Below are 22,409 nucleotides of genomic sequence, written 5' to 3' on the forward strand. Positions count from 1 at the left end.
TCACCACTCTCATTAGAGAGTACACCGTCATCCACAGGGAATGGTCCTCTCACATCTTTCTAAATTAGATGGGGGAGGGAGAAACAGAAACCCCTCAGAGATAAAAAACCTAATGAGATACTTGATGCATTATTCATGTCAATATAGATACACATTTTTCATACCATTTCATGCTCAATCTCCTTTTTGTATTTCAAATAATTATCACTAAACTCATGTCATTTAAATCACATATAAATCATCAAGTGCCTATATAATCTTATAACATGCTTTATGAAGTAAAATTAACTTCATTTGAACAATCAAACATAAATAATGCAAATCATAAATTTCAAGCTTTATAATTTTGATTCTAGAAATGCTCCTTAATACTAAATTTTTTACCGAAACCTTGAAGTTTTCTTGCACATTTCTTCTTCTTCTATTTTCCTTCTCTCTCTAGATCACTCTCTCTCTCTAAGCTCTTGGAGGATGAAAGAATGGAATAGAAATGATGAGAAAAAATGGAAAAAAAGGGTTCCTATTTATAGAAAATGGGGACCGTTAGATTTTTGTTATGTGGCAAAATCTGATGAGGATAGAGAAAGTTGAGAAAAAGAGTGATGTGACACGATGCAATGGCAATGCAAAAAACAGAGGAAAAAACTCCAAATCGACAGTGGCTCACGGCCCAAGGCGACAGCGGCTCATAACCCAAGGCGGCACATGACACCCAAGGGGCGATGATGCATTGGCTGAGGCAGCAGTGCACTTCCCCAAGTCGACCGCACACCAGCCTATCCTGCCGTGCAGGGCGCTGTGCGCAAGCCTACTGTTCAGGCCTATTGTGTGGATGGCGCGCATATGGTGCCTGGCCTATCGGCACACGATGGGACGTGCGAGCAGACCAACCTCGCACATTGTGTGGACGAAAAGTGTGCACAATGCGCACGTCCCATACCATGCACGCGGGTTTTTTCTGCTAGCATTTTCCCACAGGTTTTTGCCTCTTTTTCTGTGTTTTCTCCTGAAATATTATTTTTAAAACGAAATGACGAAATAATAAAAATAATAAGACAAAATTTGACAAAAATAACAAAATCATAAAATATAATTTTCAGAATAAAATTAAAAATACGAATTAAATTTACAAAATATGATATAAAATTACAAGATAATTTTAAGATGTTAAAATTGCCTTAGGGCCTGAATAGATATGGGGTTCCTAGTTACAAATTAAGCGCAAAGGTTAGTAGGGTGTTACATTCTCCCTACCTTAGAAAATTTGATCCCCTAAATTTATCTCGAATAGATATGGAAACGTTTCTCTCATCTTGCTCTCTAACTCTCAAGCTGACTCTTCCGAAGTGCAGTTTTGCCATTATACCTTCACCATGGAGATCCTCTTGTTGCGTAAAACCTTGTCGGTCCAACTAAGAATTTTTGTGGAGAGTTCATCGTATGTCATATCAGCTTGTACTTGCGTTTCCTCGTGAGGAATGATATGAGAAGGGTCAAGGTGATACTTTTTGAGCATGGAGACATGAAAAACATCATGTAGACCTGCAAATCTAGAGGTAGAGTAAGGTGGTATGCCACGGGTCCAACATATTTCATAATTCGCAAAAGTCCCACATATCGGGGGCTCAACTTTCCTTTTTTCCTGAACCGTATTTTTTCCTTATAAGAAAAAATCTTGAGAAAGACTTGGCCATCAATGGTGAATTCCAAAGGTTTTCTATGATTATCAATGTAACTCTTCTGACGACTCTAAGTCGTAGCCAAGTTCTTATAGATGATAGCGATATTCTAGATAGCCTCCTGGATGAAGTCTGGTCCCAAACGATGCTGATTTTCAACTTCTCTCCAGCAAGTGGGAGAACAGTAGGGCCTACCGTATAGTGCTTCATATGGAGCCATGTCGATACTGGAATCATAACTATTATTATAAGCAAATTCACATCGGGGAAGATACTCATACCAATTATCGCCAAAGTTGAGTACGCAAACACGTAATATATCTTCTAATTTCTGGATAGTGCATTCAGATTGATCATCAGTCTAGGGATGATATGCAGTACTAAAGTACAATCCAGACATAACACTTCTTCGAAGCTGTCCTAAAAGTGGGAGGTGAATTGAGGATCTTGATCGGATACAATAGATGAGGGAACGCTATGGAGTCGAAAAATTTCATTAACATACAGGGGGCTAATCTACTGGTGGAGTCAGTGGTTCTGATGGGTAAGAAATAGGCAGTCTCAGTTAGTCTATCAACAATGACCAAAATGGTACTACGGCCAAAACAGGTCCTGGGTAGACCAATAATAAAATTTATGGTTATGATGCAAATAAGGCTAAAAACACTCAAGATACTCAAAGAGCATCAAAAGGAGACTTGGAGCAAATTTCAAATGACGTAAACACAAATAGAGTTTGAAACCTGAAAAGTTTCAGTGGACCAGTAACAAGATCAAAAGCAAAGAAGCTTAAAGAGTTGCTCCAAGTTTTCACTCAAAAACATATGGATGATGGGCTGGCCAATTGTGGAAAGTTCAAATATGAGCTTTTTGAACAGCCCAAATTCATAACTTTAATTGGATTTAAGTGATTCGGGATATTTTGGGCTTGTTTGAGTCTTATTGGTAATGGGTGAATAAGCCTTGTGTATGGGCTGGATTAGTTGAGTCGTTTTAAGTATTTTAGATTGTTTTATTTTAGTTTGAGTTACTTAAGCCCATATAGTCAAGTGTAACTCATTTTGGGCTTAAGTCCTATCTTAGTGTTATTACAAGAATGAGCCCATAACTATATGGTGTCACAAATAATTAGTGGTGTTGGTTAAGAAGATTAGAGTTATAAGGAGTTACATAATAATTATATATCTATAATTAGCCTAGTTATTGTTGGAGTTATAATTGTAATTATCACATAATTAGCCTAGTTATTGTGGGAGTTACAATTATAATTATTGTGTTGTAACTTATCATTGATTTCTTTGGCTATAAATACCAAAGGAACTCTTCTTTGTGGACATCAAGAGTTGTAATAAATATTTCAGAATTGAGTTGAGAACGTTTTGGCTTTTTTTTCACTTTATGCACAAGATGTTGATTTAGAATACAATTGTTATCACTTGTATTTCAATTTTGATTTCTTATTTCAATTATTCTTGGTGCTTGTTTGAATTGGGTTCAAGGGATATTATTTATCTTTCTTGGGTTCTATTTAACTTCTACCATTTGGGTGATTGAACAAATTTGATTCCTTTTTACTTGTGATCTAAATTTCATTCTAAACCGATTGAAGAGTTCTAAGATTCAAGCAAGGGTCTTGTGGTTTCGCATCAGGCTACATGCTTCCATTTTAATTCTAGAATCGGGAGGCCCTATAACAAACTATCGAGTCTCTAGTGTTTTGCATTAACTCGTTGACAAGTAATGCATCGGAAGATGTAGTTAACAATGTCCTTCTTCATTTCTGGCCACGAATATTAACACTTCAGGTCTTTGTACATTTTGGTACTTCCAGGGTGGATGGACAATTTAAAGGCATGGACAGCCTTGAGAACATCCATCTTGATAGCGATAAAGACCCAAATCCGGTCCAATAATCTGCACAACCAATCATCGAAAAGCCTAAAATTAGGAAACTCATCAGAAGTGAACTTACTCAAATTTTTGATGATTTCTTGGTCTGTGGATTGAGCTTTCCAATTCTTCGTAAAAAGATCAGGCAAGATTTGGATCTGAACGAGATAAGCACCATTGCTATAGTTGTTGAGGTAGAGTGCCTACATAGCATCTACTAACTTCTAACTAGAGGCCATGGTTTGAGCTAACACAGTGGATTCCTTCTAGCTCAGCACATCAGTGACTACATTCCCTCTATCAGAATGATAGATGATCTTACAGTCATAGTCCTTAAGGAGGTCCATCCAATATCTGTCTCATGTTTAACTCCCACTACGAGAAAATATACTTTAAACTTTTGTAGTCAGTGTAAATTTTAAAGATATGACCAAATACGTAATGATGCCACGTCTTCAACGCAAAGATGATAGATGTCGACTCCAGGTCATGAGTAAGGTAGTTTCGCTCATGGGGCCCCAAATGTCTGGATCTATAAGCAACCATTCTATAATACTGCATCAAAACGCACCCTAAACCAATGTGAGATGCATTACAATAGACCTAAAATCTTCCAGTATCGTCGGAGAGGATCAACATCGGAGCATAGATAAGACGATACTTTAATTCCATAAAGTTTTCACCACATTCATAATCCCAAATAAAAAGTACGTCCTTCCTAGTGAGACGGGTCAATGGAGCAGCAATCTTAGAGAATCCATCGATGAATTGTCGGTAGTAACCTGTTAAACCAAAAAAACTACGTACTTTAGCTACATTGGTGGACGGGTTCCAATTGATCACCGTTTTAACCTTGGTCACATCCACGTAAACTCTTTCGCTTGAAATCACATGACCAAGAAAAAAGACTCGATCCAACCAAGATGAGCATTTTCTGACCTTAGTAAATAGTTGATTCTGACGAAGTGTCCCAGCACTTCAGATAGGTGGACTGCATGTTTTTCCAGACTCTTGAAGTACACTAGGATGTCATCAATGAAAACGATGATGTTTTGATCCAGTGTATGCCGAAAAACTCGATTCATAAGATCCATGAAGGCAACATGGGCATTAGTTAAACTGAATGGCATAACTTTGAACTCGTATAGGCTGTATCGACACTGAAAAGTGGTCTTTAAAATATCTTCTTCCTTGACTCTTAATTGGTAGTACCTCGATCTGAGGTCAATCTTGGAGAAAATCATGGCTCCTTGCAACTGGTCGAAAAGATTTTCGATACGAAGTAGAGGATACTTGCTCTTTATTGTTACCCGATTGAGTTCACAGTAGTCTATGCATAGTATAAGGGAGTCGTTCTTCTTTCTTACAAATAACATAAGAACGCCCTAAGAGAGTGATTAGGGTGAATAAATTTCTGACCAATAAGTTCAGAAAGTTGGTTTTCCAATTATATGAGCTCAGCACAACTCATGCGATAGGCAGATTTTGAGATTGGTTGTGTTCCAGGAAGTAGGTCGATAGGAAACTCTATCTCCTGCGGTAGAGGTAGACCAGGTAGTTCTTCCAAAAAAACTCTCAGAAAGTTGCAAACAATGGGAATGAAATACACAGTGGGATCAACATCCATATTCCTGTTTATTCAATTGTTAGAGAATAACAAAATTAGATTTTTTATTTTTATTTTTTTCGGAGATCGCAAGGTTACAACTTTACTTTCACAATTAATAATTGTCCTATATTTCTCTAACCAATCCATTCCTAGAATAATGTCAAACCCTAAGAAATTTAAGAGCATTAGGTCTACAAATATCTCTATTTTGGAAGCTTTTATCTTATAATTTTTATACACACAGTGAGCTTCTAATAATCCCCTAGAGGGAGTCTCTACAGCTCATATTTCTCTTAAAGGTTTAGACATAATATCTAATTTACAAGTAAATGCACAAGAGATAAAAGAGTGAGTAGCACTTGTATCGATTAAAGCTCTGGTAGGAGTATCATGAATAAAAAACATACCTTAGATAAGGACAAAAGTGAAGAGGGCACCGGGTTCATCAAGGTGATACACACAACCCTGGGCTACAGGTCTGGCCACATCCTTCAGCCACTGAGAGTACTTCTTTATAAGGTGTTGGGTGCTTCTGCATCGATAACAAGCCTGATTAATACGCTGACAGGATAGTTCACCATATGAGCGACCACAATGCTGGCATGGTTGGGAAAGTTGGGTAGGTTGTCCAGTAGGTGGAGGTAGAGCAGGGGGAGGGGCAACTCAGGTTCGTTTATTAGGGTGGCTACTTACTGGGCCAGGCAATCTTCTTCTAAGTTGTTGGGGTTGATATTGATGTTATTGGGTATGAACTCAGGCAATGCGTTGGTGTTTGGCAGATATAAGGTCTTCCACTAATTGGGCATGTTTTAGCACCCCAGCATATGAGTTGGATCTCAGTATCGTAACCCAGTTGTAGATATCGGCACAAAGGCCTTTCAGAAACTTCCGAACTTTACGACTTTTAAGGATATCCATTAGAGGGCCAAAGCTATACAGTTGGACAAATCGGACCGCATATTGGAAACCCATTAAATTTTCTTGGTGGAGGTCCTGAAATTGCTCCTCTCGGACATAAGCTGGGAAGAAGTTATCAAAGAACACATCCATGAAAACTTCCCAAGTGGTAAGGGTAGGTAGGACTTCCTTCTTAAGTCGCCACCAGTGTTCTGCTTCACCGATTAGCATAAAGGCTATTAGGGAGACTTTCTGTTGTTCGATTAAGTCTAGGACAGAGAAAAGCTTTTCTATTTACAAGATCCAGACTTCATGTACTAAAGGGTCAGGGCCACATTCGAAGTGTGGTAGGTTAAGCTTCCTAAACTCTATATGTTATGAGAGTTGACCTCTCGGCTGTTCAGTATTCTGGGGCAGGGTGTTGATAAAGGTTGGCTTGATTCTGTCCTACGACTGCGGTCAATCCTTGGATAGCTCATAAGAGTACAGTAAACTCGGCCTTGGTCGAATGATCCTGGGCCTTAGGTCTTTCGGTACATTCCACAAAAGGTCTCCCTCGCGTTATTCCTACAAAATAAAAAGGAAGACATGAGTTGGTGGTCTAGTTTTGGAAAAGATTACTTATTTTTCCTAGATATCCTAAAAGGTTTTTCTACCTAGCCTCAGTTGTAAGGGATTTGTTTTGCATGACTGCTCTGATACCATCTGTGACATCCCAAATGCTAATTAAGACATAAGGATGTCATATACAAAAACAGATTATGAGTACATGATAAATAATTACATGCAGCATAGCAAATTATTACAAATTCCTTACCAAAATATATATGACTTCCAATTACACATATATAATTAAGGCCAAAAGTGGCAACAAAATACAAAATATAAAAAAACCACTTCTTTCACTATGTGAATGGACTCATCAGAGTGTGGGACAAGTCATGCACTCAAGGTTTATGGATCTACGAGATTCTCATCGATTTCAAGGGATAGATCAGCGAACGGCTCCTTATTATCTTCCTCATCTGGGGGGAAGCATAGAAAGGGGTGAATTTCATATACTCAGTAAAAAAAAACAGTATTTAAATAACATATAAGATTTTAAAAGTGAATAATTATGTTATCAACAATTACCATTAAGGGCCACATCAAGGTCCTTTCTTAATTTATAAAAATAATTTATTTATTAAAGAAAACATCAGATCCATCATATTATAGTCACAACTAATAATTCTGATAATAGAGAAAATCAAATAAATCATGAAATACTCATATTTTTGTATCATGTTTCACAAAGTCATTCCAACTTCCATCTATTGAGAACAGATACAGATTTTTGACTACCCATGTGGAATGACCAGATTAGATATATAACGGCAATTTACTCACGACACATTTCTAACTTGCCAAACTATGACATGATCTATGACCACGATCGTGCTAACCACAGTGGCCCTATCATATATTCTATAGCCACAGCAGTACTTAGCCAAAGGTGACTCCTAACAGATAATTTGCATCACCACTCTTGTCAGAGGGTGCGCCATCATCCACAATGAACAATCCTATCACGTCTTTCCAGACCATATGGGGAAAGAAAAAATAGAAACTCCTCAGAGATAAAAAAACCTAACGAGCATTATGCATGTTAATACAGATATATATTTTTTATACCATTTCATGCTTAATCTCTTTTTCATATTTCAGATAATTATCACCAAAATCATGTCATTTAAATTATATGTAAATCACTAAGTAGGCTACATAATCTTATAACATGCTTTATCAAGTAAAATTCACTTCATTTGAACAATTAAACATAAATCATGAAATCATAAATTTCAAGTTTCATAATTTTGATTCTAAAACTACTTCTTAAGATGTTTAAAAAAATACTAAATTCTTATAGGAATTTTAAAGTTTTCCTACACCTTTCCTCTTCTTCTCCTTTCCTTCTCTCTTTAGACCACTCCCTCTCTCTATAAGCTTTTGGAGGATGGAAGAATAAAATGAAAGTGATGAGAAAAAATGGAAGAGAGGGGTCCCTATTTATAGAAAATGAGAATCATTAGATTTGCACCAAGTGGCGAAATCTGGTGAGGAGAGAGAAAGTTGAGTGGAAAAAGAGTGATGTGATGCGATGCAATAGTGACGAAAAAAACAGAGGAAAAAATCCCAACTGGCGATGGCTCACCGCCTAAGGAAGTGGTAGCACATCTCCCAAGGTGACGCATGATGCCCAAAGGGCAGTGGCACATTGCCTGAGGTAGCAGCGCGACTCCCCAAGTTGGTCGCACACTGTAGGCCTAGCCTGCAGGTGCGCTGGCCTATCCTGCTGCACGCAGGGCCTACAACACGTAGACTTACTGCGTAGACGGCATGAGCACAGGGCGCACAGCGCCTAGCCTGTTCGCCTACGATGGGACGCATGCGAACTAGCCTATCTATGCACGATGTGACGCACGCGCAGGCTAGCGTCGCGCCCCACGTGGACGGGATGTGCGCACAGTGTGCACGTCCTGTGTTGGCCGTGCGCATGCACGCGCGCATAGCGGGCAATGCCCGCACGAGCTGGTTTTTGCCCTTTTTTCCTTCTTTTCTCTTAAAGTATTATTTTTAAAACGAAATAACAAAATAATAAGGAAAAATTAGTAAAAATAACAAAATCATAAAATATAATTTTTAGAATAAAATTAAAGATGCGAATTAAATTCACAAAATACGATATAAAATTACGAGATAATTATAAATGTTCAAGTGGCCTTAGGGCCCGAATAAATAGGAGTTTTCCAATTACAAATTAAATGCAAAGGTTAGGGGGTGTTACACTATCTTTGTTATGATTTTGTAGCAAAAAGAATGCACATTTTTTTTATCATGTAACCTTTTCTGAAAATGTGTATTGTTTTTCTTCTCCTTCCTCTATAACTTTCCATAGTGAATATATTCCTCTTATGCCTTCATTTTCAAATGATTGTATTAATCTTGAACGCAATTTAGAAACTGATTTATCAGAGACAAGTGAAAATAAGTCTTCAATGCCTCAACTTGATCATCTTCTTGAAGGTTCGGCTCCACAATCACCAACATCACCTTCTCTTACTTTACCTCAGCCACGTCTGTCCACTCGTTCTAATTTTGGGCAGCCTCCAAATCAGTACGGTTATTCTCCAGAATGGTATGATCCTTTCACTGCCTATCTTAGTACTCTTAACTACATTCCATACCTTCTACTTATAAGCAAACAACAGAAATTGTATGTTGGAAAAGTGCCATGGATGAGGAAATATTATCTCTTGAGGCAAACTAGACTTGGGACTTAGTTCATGCTCCATTTGATGCTTCAACTGTTGGTAGTAAATGGGTATATGTTTTTAAACTCAAGCTTGATAGTTCTCTTGACAAGTACAAAGCTAGGTTGGTTGCTCAATGATACACACAGGAATACGATATTGACTATGAAAAGACTTTTTCTCTAGTTGCTAAGATGACCACAGTTCGAACTATATTGGTTGTTGTGTCTGCAAAAAGATGGCCTTTGTATCAAATGAAGGTAACAAATGCTTTTCTGTATGGTGACTTACGAGAAACTGTGTACATGAAACCTCCACCAAGCTATCCACTCTTTGATCCGAATTTGGTATGTAAGCTTCACAAGTCTCTTTATGGACTCAAACAGGCTCCCTATACATAGTTTGAAAAGTTCTCATCCACAATTAAATTTGCTAGCCTTTAACAAAGTTCCAATGATCATTCACTATTCACCCCTCATTTCTCTAATAGCATCATTATTTTGTTAGTATATGTGGATGATATAGTTATCACAGGTAATGATCAACATGGTATTGATAAGTTAAAATAACTTTTTCAATTCTTATTTCACTTTAAAGATATTGGGGAATTGACTTATTTTTTGGGTTTAGAATTTTCGCAATCTAAAGATCGTGTATATCTATGTCAACCTAAATATACTGTCGATTTGATCGCATTAGCCACTCTCCCTGACAACCAATCTTGTGTTATACCAATGGAGCTCAACCTCAAATTAATAAAGGATATTAGTCAATCATTGTCTGATCCTACTCTTTATAGTCGTCTTGTTGGCAATCTCATATATTTTACAACGACTCACCCTGACATCTCTGATGCAGTTCAAGTTGTGCAGATCCTCGTAAGTTACACCTTTCTACTCTTCATCAAATCATTTGATATCTTAAAGATACAATGGGTCGAGGTCTCTTTTTTCCTTCTGCTTCATTTATGGAGCTTATTGCCTTTGTTGATGCTTATTATGTTGGGTGCCTTAATACACGATGTTCTACTAATGGTTTGTGTATCTTTTTTGGTTCATCACCTATTGCATGGAAGTGCAAAAATCAAGATTGTGTCAATAAGTCTTCAATTGAAGCAGAATACCATTCCATGTCATCAGTTGGTTCATAAATTATTTAGCTTCGATAGCCTCTTTTGGATTTTGGTGTTTCTTATGATAAGCCTATATCTCTCTATGTTAACAATATTACTGTTATTTGCATAGCTACTAATCCTGTTCAACACGAATATACAAAATACATTGAGGTGATTGTCATTATATTCGTGAACTTGTATAAGAATAGATTCTATGCCTTCTCAAGATCAAGTTGTTGATTTGCTCATCAAATCCATGACATGTGTTCATCATCATTATTTGATTTTTAAATTGATGCTTGTTGACACCTAACATCAATTTGAGGGGGGATGTTCAATGTAATTAGCTATAATTATAGTGATGTTGATTTTAATATTTTAGCTATAATTGTGGTGATGTTAATTCTATATTTTAGCAGATTATGTTTCTTAATAGGTCTTATAATCATGTACTTAATTTGTATATTTCTTAGTTAGTCTTATTCCCTAGTTAGCCTCTTTTCCTTCTTTGTATATATAAAAAGATTGTATTAGTAAACAAAGATTAATTTTCTTTGCCCATCAATTTCTGTCTTTTATTATAACACGAGTGACAAACATATTATGAACTTTTCGCGTCAATATGTCTCATAATAGTCTATACCATATGTTTGCTTAAAGTCTTTCGCCAAGAGTCTTACTTTATACTTCTGAACTGAGTCATTTGGATTCAATTTTGTGTTGTAAATTCATTTAAACACCAATTATTTTACAATCTTTTGGTCGATCTACTAGCTTTTAAGTATTATTCTTTTCTATTTTGTGGATTTCATCTTGCATAGCTTTTACCCAATTTTGTAGTTTCTTAGCTTCTATAAAGCATTGTAACTCAACTAGCAAGAATTTTGAATTTTTAATAGACTTCTTACTCCATTTGGAGCTGACTCTGGAATAGTTGACTCTTCTCTAGCGTTTCTACTATAACTCAGGCTTAAACTTGGAATATAAGTTAAGCTTGAATTAGACTCACCTTTTCTTAGAGTGTTATGTTGATCATATGCCTCGATTATATGAGTATTTGGCTAACCTAATGAGATAATAGTTGGTGTGACTACTTTTTTTAAACCTTCTCTAATTTTTCTTTTCCAAATTATATACCCTGCACCCTTTTATTACTTTATCATAGCTAATAAAAATACATCTTCATTTTTTTAATCAAATTTTGATATGTTCTCAGTTGGTACATGAGTGTAACATGTATAATCAAAAATCTTCATGTGACTAACCACCAGTTTGATACCGCTCCATGCTTCAATTGAAGTTCACTTTGGAACTAACTTTGTTGGATTCCTATTTGAGATATAAATTGTTGTATTTATTGTTTCTACCCAAAAAGTATTAAACACATTTTTTCTTTAAGCATCGATTTAGCCATCTCGACAATCGTGTGATTGCTTATGTCAGCGACACTATTTTGTTGAAGAGTATATGATGCTATCAATTGTCTCCAAATACTGTATTTTCACCCAAACGATCAAAGTTCTTCGAGGTAAATTGATTGCCCGGATCACTTTATAAGACTTCAATTTTATGATCATTTCGATTTTTCACCATGAATTTAAATTTCTTGAACATTTCAAAGGCCTCTAACTTCTCTTTTAGAAAATACACCCACGTCATCCTTATATGACTATCAACAAAAACTAGAAAATACTAGCTTTGACCTTATGATGGTTTTTGTATTTTTCCACATATGTTGATGTGAACTAGCTCAAGAAGTACACGTGCTCACCAAGATCCTCCATATGGAAAAGATGTTCGATACTGCTTGCCAAAGATGCATCCTCTGCATGTGTTCAAACATGTGTTGATAAATGGTAGGCCTTGAACCATACTTTTAACTCTTACCAACCTTAAAGCATTATAGTTGAGATGGTCGAAACTTTTGTGCCATAAATTTGAGAAGTCTGCTACCTCAGTCTGTAATACCACTTCTGAAGCATAACTTATTTACATCAAAAAATTTCTACACCTCTCCATATCAATTTTGGCTAACAAATTATTGTTGTTTCTTCTATCAAAAGTTTTTGCAACCTCCATCTTCAAAATAAATTGCATAACTATTTTATAGAAGTTGTCTGATACTCAACAGGTTTTGCTTCAAATATGAAACTAATAGCATATCTTGAAAAAACTTAGGTCCCTTCTTGTTTTATACAACAATACTACTTTTGCCTTTAGCTTGAACTAGATTACCATTTTCCGTATGTACCTTGGTCTCATACGACACATCTATATCTTGAAACAATTTTTAGTTACTTATCATGTGGTTTATGCAGCCACTATCCTAGTACCAAATATCATCTATCAATTCTATTGTAGTATGATATATAAAGAAGATGTTTTATGGATTCTCTTTTTCTTCAAAGAAATTTGCATGGTCACTAACTTGAGTTTTGTAGTATTTCACGATATGCCTATGCTTCTTGTACTTATTACAGCTTTTTTTTATACCAACATCTCGACATACTATAATTTGATTTCTTGCATACCACATGTTTGAACTCGAACCTAATTCTCTTACAGTTTGATTTTGCTGCTTTTGCACATCTTGTCCATCTTTCCTCTGAGAATTTCTTTGATTTGTCAAGGATGTTTGAGTTTTAACTTGTGTTAAAAGCACTTTCCACAGAGTTGTTCCACTCTGTAATCATTTTATCTCATCTGACTCCAAGGAACTCATTAATTATTGAATTATAAGAATGGACAATTTATTTGACTCTTCAATTACAACAATGATATATTCATATTTTTCAAGCAACTAATCGATATTTTCTCAACTTCTTTTTGATAAGAGATTTCTTCACCATAATTATGCACCTAGTTTACAATCTCGATTATTTTACAGAAGTACTCCTTTATTCTCTCTGTCTCCTTCATTTGTAAATTCTAAAAATTGCCTTCATAAGGTCTATAACTTCATGACAATCACCTTTGAAAATCCCTGGAACTCTCCTTACTATATATTCCACAATTTTTTCATATTTTTTTTTGCACCAATTGTATGTGAGAACAAATTTTCTACAACCCTCTATTGTATGAAAAACAAGACTCTAAAATCTTTCATTTGATTCTCTATTAACCTCTTTGTTTTCTCTTTTGTTGGTTGCTGCTCAATAACAAGTTGAAAATTATCATTCTCAACTATCTCCTACAATCATTGTAATAATAGTAACGTTCATATCTTAATCTTCCAAATATCATAATTTTCTTCCATGAATACGGGAACCATCGTTTGTGCCATACCTATGCCAATACCTGAAGTCATCATTTCAAGATGCTTCTTCAAATTTCACGAACATAAATTCCTACTTCATTAACGCCTGTACTTGAACCAGCCTATGATACTAATTATTGGAACTAAAATGAAGACTATATAATTGTTATTGATGTAAATTATTTAACTAGAGAGATATATTGAAAGCAAATAACATAAAATTTCTATTCAATCAAAAAAGAATACTAGTACACAATAATACATCGCTATATATAGGTACTGATAACCGCCTATTAATTTTTTTCTTCGTAATCACTCATTTATTTTATTTAATTACTATTTAATTTAATATTATTTCATTTTAATTTTTTCATCATAACCGTCCATTTAAAATTTCTTTCATAATCGACAATTTATGATTTTACATAAATAAAATTAATTAATTAATTAATTCTAACAGAAAAATCTTTAACCTGTGAGTGAGAAAGGAGAGAAACGGAGAGTTGAGACATGGTTTATATGAGAAATTTGGCATGAATAAAATGTATGGATTGTAGGACAAGTATTTGACTGTTTAATTGGTTAATATCTTTTTCAAAAAATTAAAAAAATAAAAAAAATAAAAAAATAAAAAGAAGAATAGGAAGAACTGTATGAGATGAATGAGGTTTCAAGATACTCTTAAGTTCCTGCATGGTTATGGCTTTTGTTTAAAGTTTAGATTAACGTTTGTTTTTTTGAGTTCACCATTAATATATATATATATATATATATATATATTTTCGCTGCCGTTTTCTCTCTGGGATTTTGGTTATGTGGTTTGGTGACGATGATATGACCTCCATATGGCTATTGTATCCGCATGAAATGAGGGATTAATAAGGCTCATTGTGGGTATAAAAGTTAATGGAATATTATGTTATAAATAAAAAATAAAATAAAATAAAATAAAAATTTAAGAGGACAATAATAAATAACAAATGAAAAATGATAATAATAATAAAAAGCGTTAAATGAAAGAAAACATCGTAAACGTAAAGAAGCATTCTTGAACAAGTATTTTTAAATTTTAATACGATTGTCATATGACGGACTCGTATGGCACAAAGAGAGAATGATGATTTTGGAAGGTAATTATTTTGTAAATTTTTTCTTATTTTTTATTTTAATGTATTTTAAATTTCTATCTCTTTTTGTTATATATAAATAAAGTAATAAAATCAATGATGAATGATAATGCAAAATACACACATCAATAAAAAGATCAAAAGAAGAATAAAAATAAAATATATAAAAATGATTTAGACATGTAATTCACCAACCAACTAATTAACTTATATCACGATATAGGATTCCCTAAACCTTTTGTGAATTGAAAATTTTTAAAATTAGATTACGTAATTTTTATAATGTATCGATTCCATTTCTAATAGATTGACGGTGACTTTGAAAATTATTTAAAATTTAAAATTTATTTTTTTCAGACTTATTTTTTTTAGTTTTATGTCACCCATGCAATGAGAATGTCAATTTCAACTTAAGGAAGGATGTAAACAATTATTGTATTTCAAGTTGAAACGTAATCCACTACAATAATAAAGATCTTATAAATAAATACATTTTTTTTTTTTTATGGAGAGACCAGCATATCCGTTTTTTTTTTTTCAGTTTTGATATTATTCAATCTGCAGTGTAGTTATAGTCCCCATATTCAACATAGGCTAGCTAGAAAGGCTTATCCCCCTAATTGGTTCAAACTTTACTCAGTAATAATTCTAGTGTACAATTTTATTGGAGGTAACTATAAACAGTGCCTTTTAAGATCCCATGCTTGCATAAAGTCATAAAATTCGAAGGCTTACCAGAGATGTTGGACTCCTTTTATGTCAAGTAACTTCACCGTATTAATAATCGACATAATCTCAAATGAATATAAATGTTCAACTTGGGTCCATAATTAGACTCAATTGGAAGATTCAAATATCTCAATATTCACAAAAAAATACAACACCTACACTGATCACCCTGACTTCAAAAGGCACTTAATAATCACATGACTTACGATATTGGATGGAAGTGTTTATGCTAGGCTGTAGGTTTTTATTCCCCCCTGTCTTTCGTTTTTCCTCTTGTAATTGGAATTAAAAAAAAAAAGTTGGTTGTTATTCATTGACCTAGCACTGTCTTAATGACTCTTAAGATATCATGTATTGATGGAGTATGACCCTTAAAGATATCATGCATGGACAGAGTCAGAGGATCTAATAATAATTTTGATTATATCAACTTTACAAGTAAATTATTAATAATTATATTACTTATTAGTTTTAAGAGTGCATTAACTTAATATATTCCTATAGTCATTTACAATATATTACACTTCTATTTCATTTCATGTATCATCGAATCAAATATAAAATAAAACTGTGATGAACTATTCCTAATGATGAACCCCAAGCAACATATTGTAATCGTGATTCTGTTACATCATTATTCTATTATTACTAAACAAAAATTTCTATTATGGCCTTTATTTCATCCAGCAAACCCATTGATCTGGTAAAATTTTCCCGGAAGCTGAATGGTATACTCCATGGAGAGAAAATCACAATATGCGGCTGTCCTCAGATTTCGCTTCTGCATAACAATTATGGCTTCGTTGGAGGATTACTATCTTCCATCACCAGAGGGATGTAGCACCTGGCAAACTAGCTTCTCTGGCAGCTCCTTCTTAGCCTACAAAAACCAAAAACCAAAAACTATAACTAAATATCCATTTTGTGTTACAGTACTAAGCTTTTAAGTAAAGATTTTAAATTTAATCCTGACCTGAAAATGTCGCATGTGTAAAATTGGCTCACACCCAACGTCTGCAATTGATTTTCCTGAATGCATCTGGGACTTAAATCGGGCAGCTTCATATGGCAGAAGTATATTTTTCTTATCAGGTAGGTTATGGCATACTTTCAACAATGACGCAAGAGAATTCATCTGACAGATCAGAGTAAGACTATATGAGAAGATAAACATCAAAACCATAAATCAATAAGAAAACACCACATGGGAAAAACCATAGAGCATCTGTGGTTTGAGAGATGCCACAGACAGACAACTAAGACTATTTCATGGAGCAGGGAAAGGCCCAGTCTTGCATCCCAGGAGAAGCCTTTATACACATTTAGAAAAAAAAAAAAAAAAAAAAAAAAAAAGAATACGAAAGATTCATAGTAACATGAGAACATACTGACCTTCATGTATGGACAAGATGCACATCCACCATGAATAGAACACCCCTCTCCACTAGCAACTCCAGGTACAATGGGTAGACCAACGTCACCAACTGATTGTCGGTCAGGAGATGAACTTGTTGGTGTTTTTGTCACCGATTCTGACGAAACTGGAAAGACAATTTCAACTTTAACTTTTGCTTTTGTGTCCGAAGATTTTGCAGAACCTAATAGTTCGCGAACTGCTGCAACAATTGAAGTGATCATGCCTGATTCTGTTCCTAGCACAAATTGGAGATGTTCATCCACCTTTCTATCTAATGCTTCTTGAACTCTCTGTTTTATGAAATCTAATATATTTTGAGTGGACCCCACCACCCCCATCCCTCTTCTCTTTGCTTCCATTGCCAAAGAAAACATTTCTCCGGGGACTTCAAGATGTGCAGTTAGAAAGGCATCACAATACATTTCATGTATCTTTTCCACAACTTCATGTCCAAAAAGGTGATGTACAATACATGTCCCATCCTGATAAGAAAAATGAGTTCAGCAAATAACTTAGGACAGTAGTATTCAGGCAACAATGTTAGCAAATGAAGGACACGTGCTTAACTAACTACATTTTTAGCAATCTTGTGGCAGCAACTTAGGCATCATTACAACACAAAATATTGAGATTGAAAGGTAGTGCAGACAACAATTCGCCTGTCGGGGGCTAAACCATTTAAAGTCAAATTTAGCTGGGAAAGAACTATTTTAATCACAAAATGCATCTGACTGCTCTATTTGGTGGTGAAACAGTTTTGCCATTTGCCTTGTCATACTTTCTCCTCTATCTTGCAACGTTTCAAAAACTATGACAAGAATGGAACATATCTGCATATTGGACAGTGTGAAAATGGAATCTGCAAAGCAGAATGAACATATAACCAAGTAACTAAATGTGTAAACTGGTTTCTTCTGATCCTTCAGACAAATAATCCTAGCAAGTTAATACTAAAAGCAATCATGGCATAATATATTTTTTCATAGTCTCATCCTAATAATAGCCGCCGAAGAGCCAGTGAAAACTTACCTGAAAATAGTGCAGGCAAGGTAGCAAAGATTTGATCGACTGTCTGTTATGTTTCGGATGTACCTCAGCTATTTCTTCATCAGTCATGAACGTCATCTGCTGAAACAACTTTGCAAGGTTTGCACCCATGTAAGAATCAGGCCCGTACCAAATATTTAAGTCCGGAATTTGAGAAAAGGCCTGTGGGAGCAGAGGGAAAGTAACTTTGATTAAAGTAGAATCCCGGAGAAAATGCCCTCTTGAGGGCTATTTAATGTTTAATCAACAAAGGAAGCTAATGAAACGAACTCTTAAAATTAGCAACCTGCAGAATTGTCTGGACAACGTTGGAAGATGTACAGGTAATTGTGGGAACAAGCTCATGGGCATAAGCTTTTGTCTCCAGTGAAGTATTTATGTAAATAACATGCAGTGAGGGAGAAGAGCTTGAAGCAGCTTCAAGATAATTCATATAAGCAGGAGCACGAGCAGCATCTGCCAAGGAACAACCTATACGTTCATCTGACATCCTGTATACACCAACCTGCAGTTATGACAGCAGAATAAAATGATTGCTCTAGCAAGTGCCACTCGCATAGACTCCTGTATAAGTCTGTTAATAAAATAGACTCCATTCATCCACAAAAACTAGAAACCAGACACATAATACAGAAAGATCTCCCTCAGAATTTGCCGACCCACCATCAAACTTTAAATGATATGGTGTTATTTGCAATTATCCTATTAGAAATGTCCCCAATCAGCATATACATTTGGTTCTCGTGACTTTCTTTATGTTCCATTTCCTACATGGGCTAGTTTTCATCTATGCTAGCCAGAACCAAGAATTTTATTCCAGTGAATGGACTTGTGCACAAGTAACCTTGTTGAAAACATGTGGAATAAAAACAAATTGTCATCATTTACATCTAACAAGAAAAAAAAATCAATCAATCTAAGTGCCATAACTAAAGACTTATATACCTTCCCGAAACCAGCCTGATCAAGAATTGCACGAACATTCTCTGACATAAAATCTACACCTAAAACAGTTATAAATTCGCATCCAGCCTTTGCCATGTTAACAGCTTTATCTGCCATGACCAATGAATCAGATATATGAATATGAGGCCAGTGCTTTTGTGCAGCAGTTAAGACACCTTGCACTTCAGGGTCCATATAAAAATGAGCGACAACTCCAATTTTCTTCTCCTTTAGAACACTGACGAGTTCTTGAACTTTAGTCTCATCAGGGAACAAATATCTAGCCTGCAAAAATTAGAGTGCAGCTTAGTTTTTTTTACCTAAAAAAGGAAAACAAATTTTCTGAGCATCATGATATTTACATGAATTGCTAAGGAGGAGCATCATAAAGGTACAGAAAGAAAATAGCCGAACTATTATTCATGAATTAGAGTTTAAATATGGCCTTTGCATGAGGAACAGTATCACGAAACTCAGAAAACCTTGCTCCTCTGCCGTTAAACATTGCTAAAAGTAAACAGTGCATATTATCCAGAATGTCTAAGATGGACTGGGCAGAGCAGCGTTTTCCTGCCCATTTCATTGAACTGTACTTGGTATCCAAGATATTATGCATAAAGAGCTTACTCAAGGGAATGAATCCTAAAACCACTAAATCAATACAACATTTCTTAGATTAATATGAGGACAAAACGTCCACTTTCAAGAAGCAAAGTTGTCCATCTTCCTAATTCTCAATGAACTCAGCCCAACTTCACTGTCAAACATCCAAAACAAAGAAAACTAGTTAAAAAGCCACTATCTACACCTGCCAACAAGGATAAAAGTCGAAAAACAATTAAAAGGAAAGACCGATATCGCTAACCTGAGCTTCCGCGTAGCTCCCCTTAGCTTGAACCTGATCAGCAGTCACCACAAGGGAAGGAAAGGGCTCGAAAGGGGCCTTCCCTTCTCGCTCAGCCACCGACGCTTTTGTCCTCTTCTGCATGCTGACCAATATGTTGTGCCACGTATTAACTCGAGACCTCTCTCCTCCCGGCAGCCCCACATTCAACGCCGCCAAATCCTCCGTCTTCATTTTCAAAACCTCCTCTGGCCCAGCTCCGTCCAGCACAGTAATCAGACAGGAGCAGAACCCTCTCGTAATCTCCGAATCGCTGTCTGCCCAGAACTTCATTTTCTCATCTTCATCCATTTTGACCTCCAACCAAACCCGCGCGGTGCACCCCACGACCCGGTTAGCGTCTACCCGAGCCGAGTTGGGCATAGAAGGCAGGAGGGAAGCATAATGCAGCAAACGTTTAATACGATCGACAGGTTCAGGTAGGGACTGGAAATCCGTAACCAAGCGCTGGAGCTTCCATGGCACAAGGTCAGCGGTGTTAGAGGAGGAGAGAGTAAGGGCGGAGCAAGAGAAAGAAGAGGGACTAGGGTTATGCAAAGTCGGCGTGAAGGGAGAATGTGCGGAGGATTGGATGCATCTAACGGATTTGAAGGAAGTGAGAGAGAGAGGTTTCATATGGGTATAAGAGAGGCTAATAGAGTTAGGAGTAGGGTTAGGGTTTTGGGAGAAGGAGAAGAAAGAAGAAGAGAGAGGCGAAGGAGAGGAGTTGACACCAGGTCTGATTGTGGAAGAGAGAGAAGAGGATTCCATTTGCAGAAGCCGGAGAGAGAAGGATTGGAATAGGAAGGTTACAGGGAGAGTGTAGAGAGGGTGTAAAGGAGGAGTGATGTATCTCGAGGAAGAAAGAAATTAAAAGAAGGCGTTAATGGAAGGACGCGCAGAGGAAAGAAGAAAGAAAGGGCGTGGGTTTCAAGTGGAGAAAGAAGCAGAGACCCAAATTCCCAAAAATATTTATAAAAAAGAAAAATAAAAAAATAGACACCAACCAACTTTAGGAAACTACGCGCGAAAATGGAAAACGTCCACTGTGTGAGGCTGCTAAGAGTCGCGAGGATTTGGCTGCTTTTTAGTTTCCCTTTCTAAAAATTTTATTTTTTTAATTTTTTTTTGGCTCTTGGATGTCCCAAAACTATTTCTTCTTGTTTGGAAAAATTAGGAAAGCATTCTTCCCAAGATAAATAAATGGAAAAATCTTGTCTTTTGTTTGACCTCTAAATTGCTATTTCATAATTTTTTGTTCCAAGTTATTGAGTTTGAAATTTTTGGATTCTATGACTGTGGATTTTATGATTCATACATGTCAAAAGTTCAAGAGGAATCAATTCAAGAATGTGAATATTACACGTTATTATTTAGGTTTTAGTTTTGACATGTTCAAGAATTTTGATTTTTATTTCAATAGTTTGTAAATTATCTTCTTGTTCTTATTTTCTTAATTTGGTCTTTTATTAGTTACGTAATTACATGTATTGATTATCATAATACTAACTTATCAATTAATAAATGAAAAAATTAGGAAAGCATTCTTCCCAAGATAAATAAATGAAAAAATCTTGTCTTTTGTTTGACCTCTAAATTGCTATTTTATAATCTTTTTGTTCCAAAGTTATTGAGTTTGAAATTTTTGGATTCTATGGCTGTGGATTTTATTATTCATGCATGTCAAAAGTTCAAGAGGAATCAATTCAAGAATGTAAGAGCTACTTGAGTAAATATTATATGTCATTGTTTAGGTTTTAGTTTTGACATGTTCAAGAATTCTGGTTTTTATTTCAATAGTTTGTAAATTATCTTCTTATTCTTATTTTCTTAATTTGATCTTTTATCAGTTACGTAACCACATGTATTGATTATCATAATACTAACTTATCAATTAATAAAATTTCAAAAAAAAAAATACATATGTTTAATAATTAAATCTAAAATATATTAAATTTATAAGTCTCAGATAAAAGTAAACTAAATTAATTAAATAGGTTTAACTAATTTACAGTTTAATTAGTTTATGATTGAAGAGTACTTAATAATAAATAAATGTAAGATGGATTGTAAAATTTAATTTACAAAAAAAGTAGGATTATAACTAGATTAATCATGTTAATCATATTAACAATGATTAAATTTTCTATATTATGCTTTAAAAATTGATTTTTGATTTATTTGGAAGCTGAAAAAGGAAAATTTATTTGGTAATTTACAAAAAAGCTAAGCATGTATACATTTGCAACTGATTACAGAGAAATGCTGTGATTTCATATTAAAGGTTTCTTCAAGAACAATTATCATTAACGTGTTCTGTTTTTTAATAAATGAAGAGATAGAAGATAATTATAAATGAGTTCGTCTCAAAATTTTAATAATTCCTTATACAACATAAATAATATAATTTGTAGAGAATTTTTTGTGAAGATGTAAAGAACAATAGCCGCTAGTTGTTAAAATTTTATTCATTTCAAAAATTATAGAAAAATATTAATTGTGTCTCACTCATTTGCTCTTTTC

General features: G+C 35.0%; 1 protein-coding gene across 1 annotated transcript; it reads right to left on the bottom strand.

The window, feature by feature from the left end:
* Positions 1–16,025: 16,025 nt before the first annotated feature.
* On the bottom strand, positions 16,026–20,833 carry QS (quinolinate synthase). The gene is made up of 7 exons (XM_022033166.2): positions 19,869–20,833; positions 19,004–19,288; positions 18,345–18,563; positions 18,041–18,220; positions 16,987–17,493; positions 16,568–16,729; positions 16,026–16,474 (listed from the first exon to the last, which is right to left on the bottom strand). Exons 1-7 carry the CDS (start codon positions 20,655–20,657, stop codon positions 16,409–16,411), a joined length of 2,208 nt encoding a protein of 735 aa, XP_021888858.1. The 5' UTR covers positions 20,658–20,833; the 3' UTR covers positions 16,026–16,408.
* Positions 20,834–22,409: the final 1,576 nt, after the last annotated feature.

Source organism: Carica papaya, chromosome 9 (genome assembly GCF_054855325.1).
Source record: "Carica papaya isolate Zhongbai chromosome 9, ASM5485532v1, whole genome shotgun sequence".
Taxonomy (NCBI): Eukaryota; Viridiplantae; Streptophyta; class Magnoliopsida; order Brassicales; family Caricaceae; genus Carica; species Carica papaya.

What these genes read in the sequence shown, in the direction of transcription:
- QS (XM_022033166.2), bottom strand. Translation starts at nt 20,657, where the DNA reads ATGGAATCCTCTTCTCTCTCTTCCACAATCAGACCTGGTGTCAACTCC. An exon ending in TTGTCCAGACAATTCTGCAG is followed by an intron (nt 18,221 to 18,344) that starts GTTGCTAATTTT and finishes CTGCTCCCACAG; the next exon opens with GCCTTTTCTCAAATTCCGGA. An exon ending in CTTGCCTGCACTATTTTCAG is followed by an intron (nt 17,494 to 18,040) that starts GTAAGTTTTCAC and finishes TTTTCTTATCAG; the next exon opens with GATGGGACATGTATTGTACA.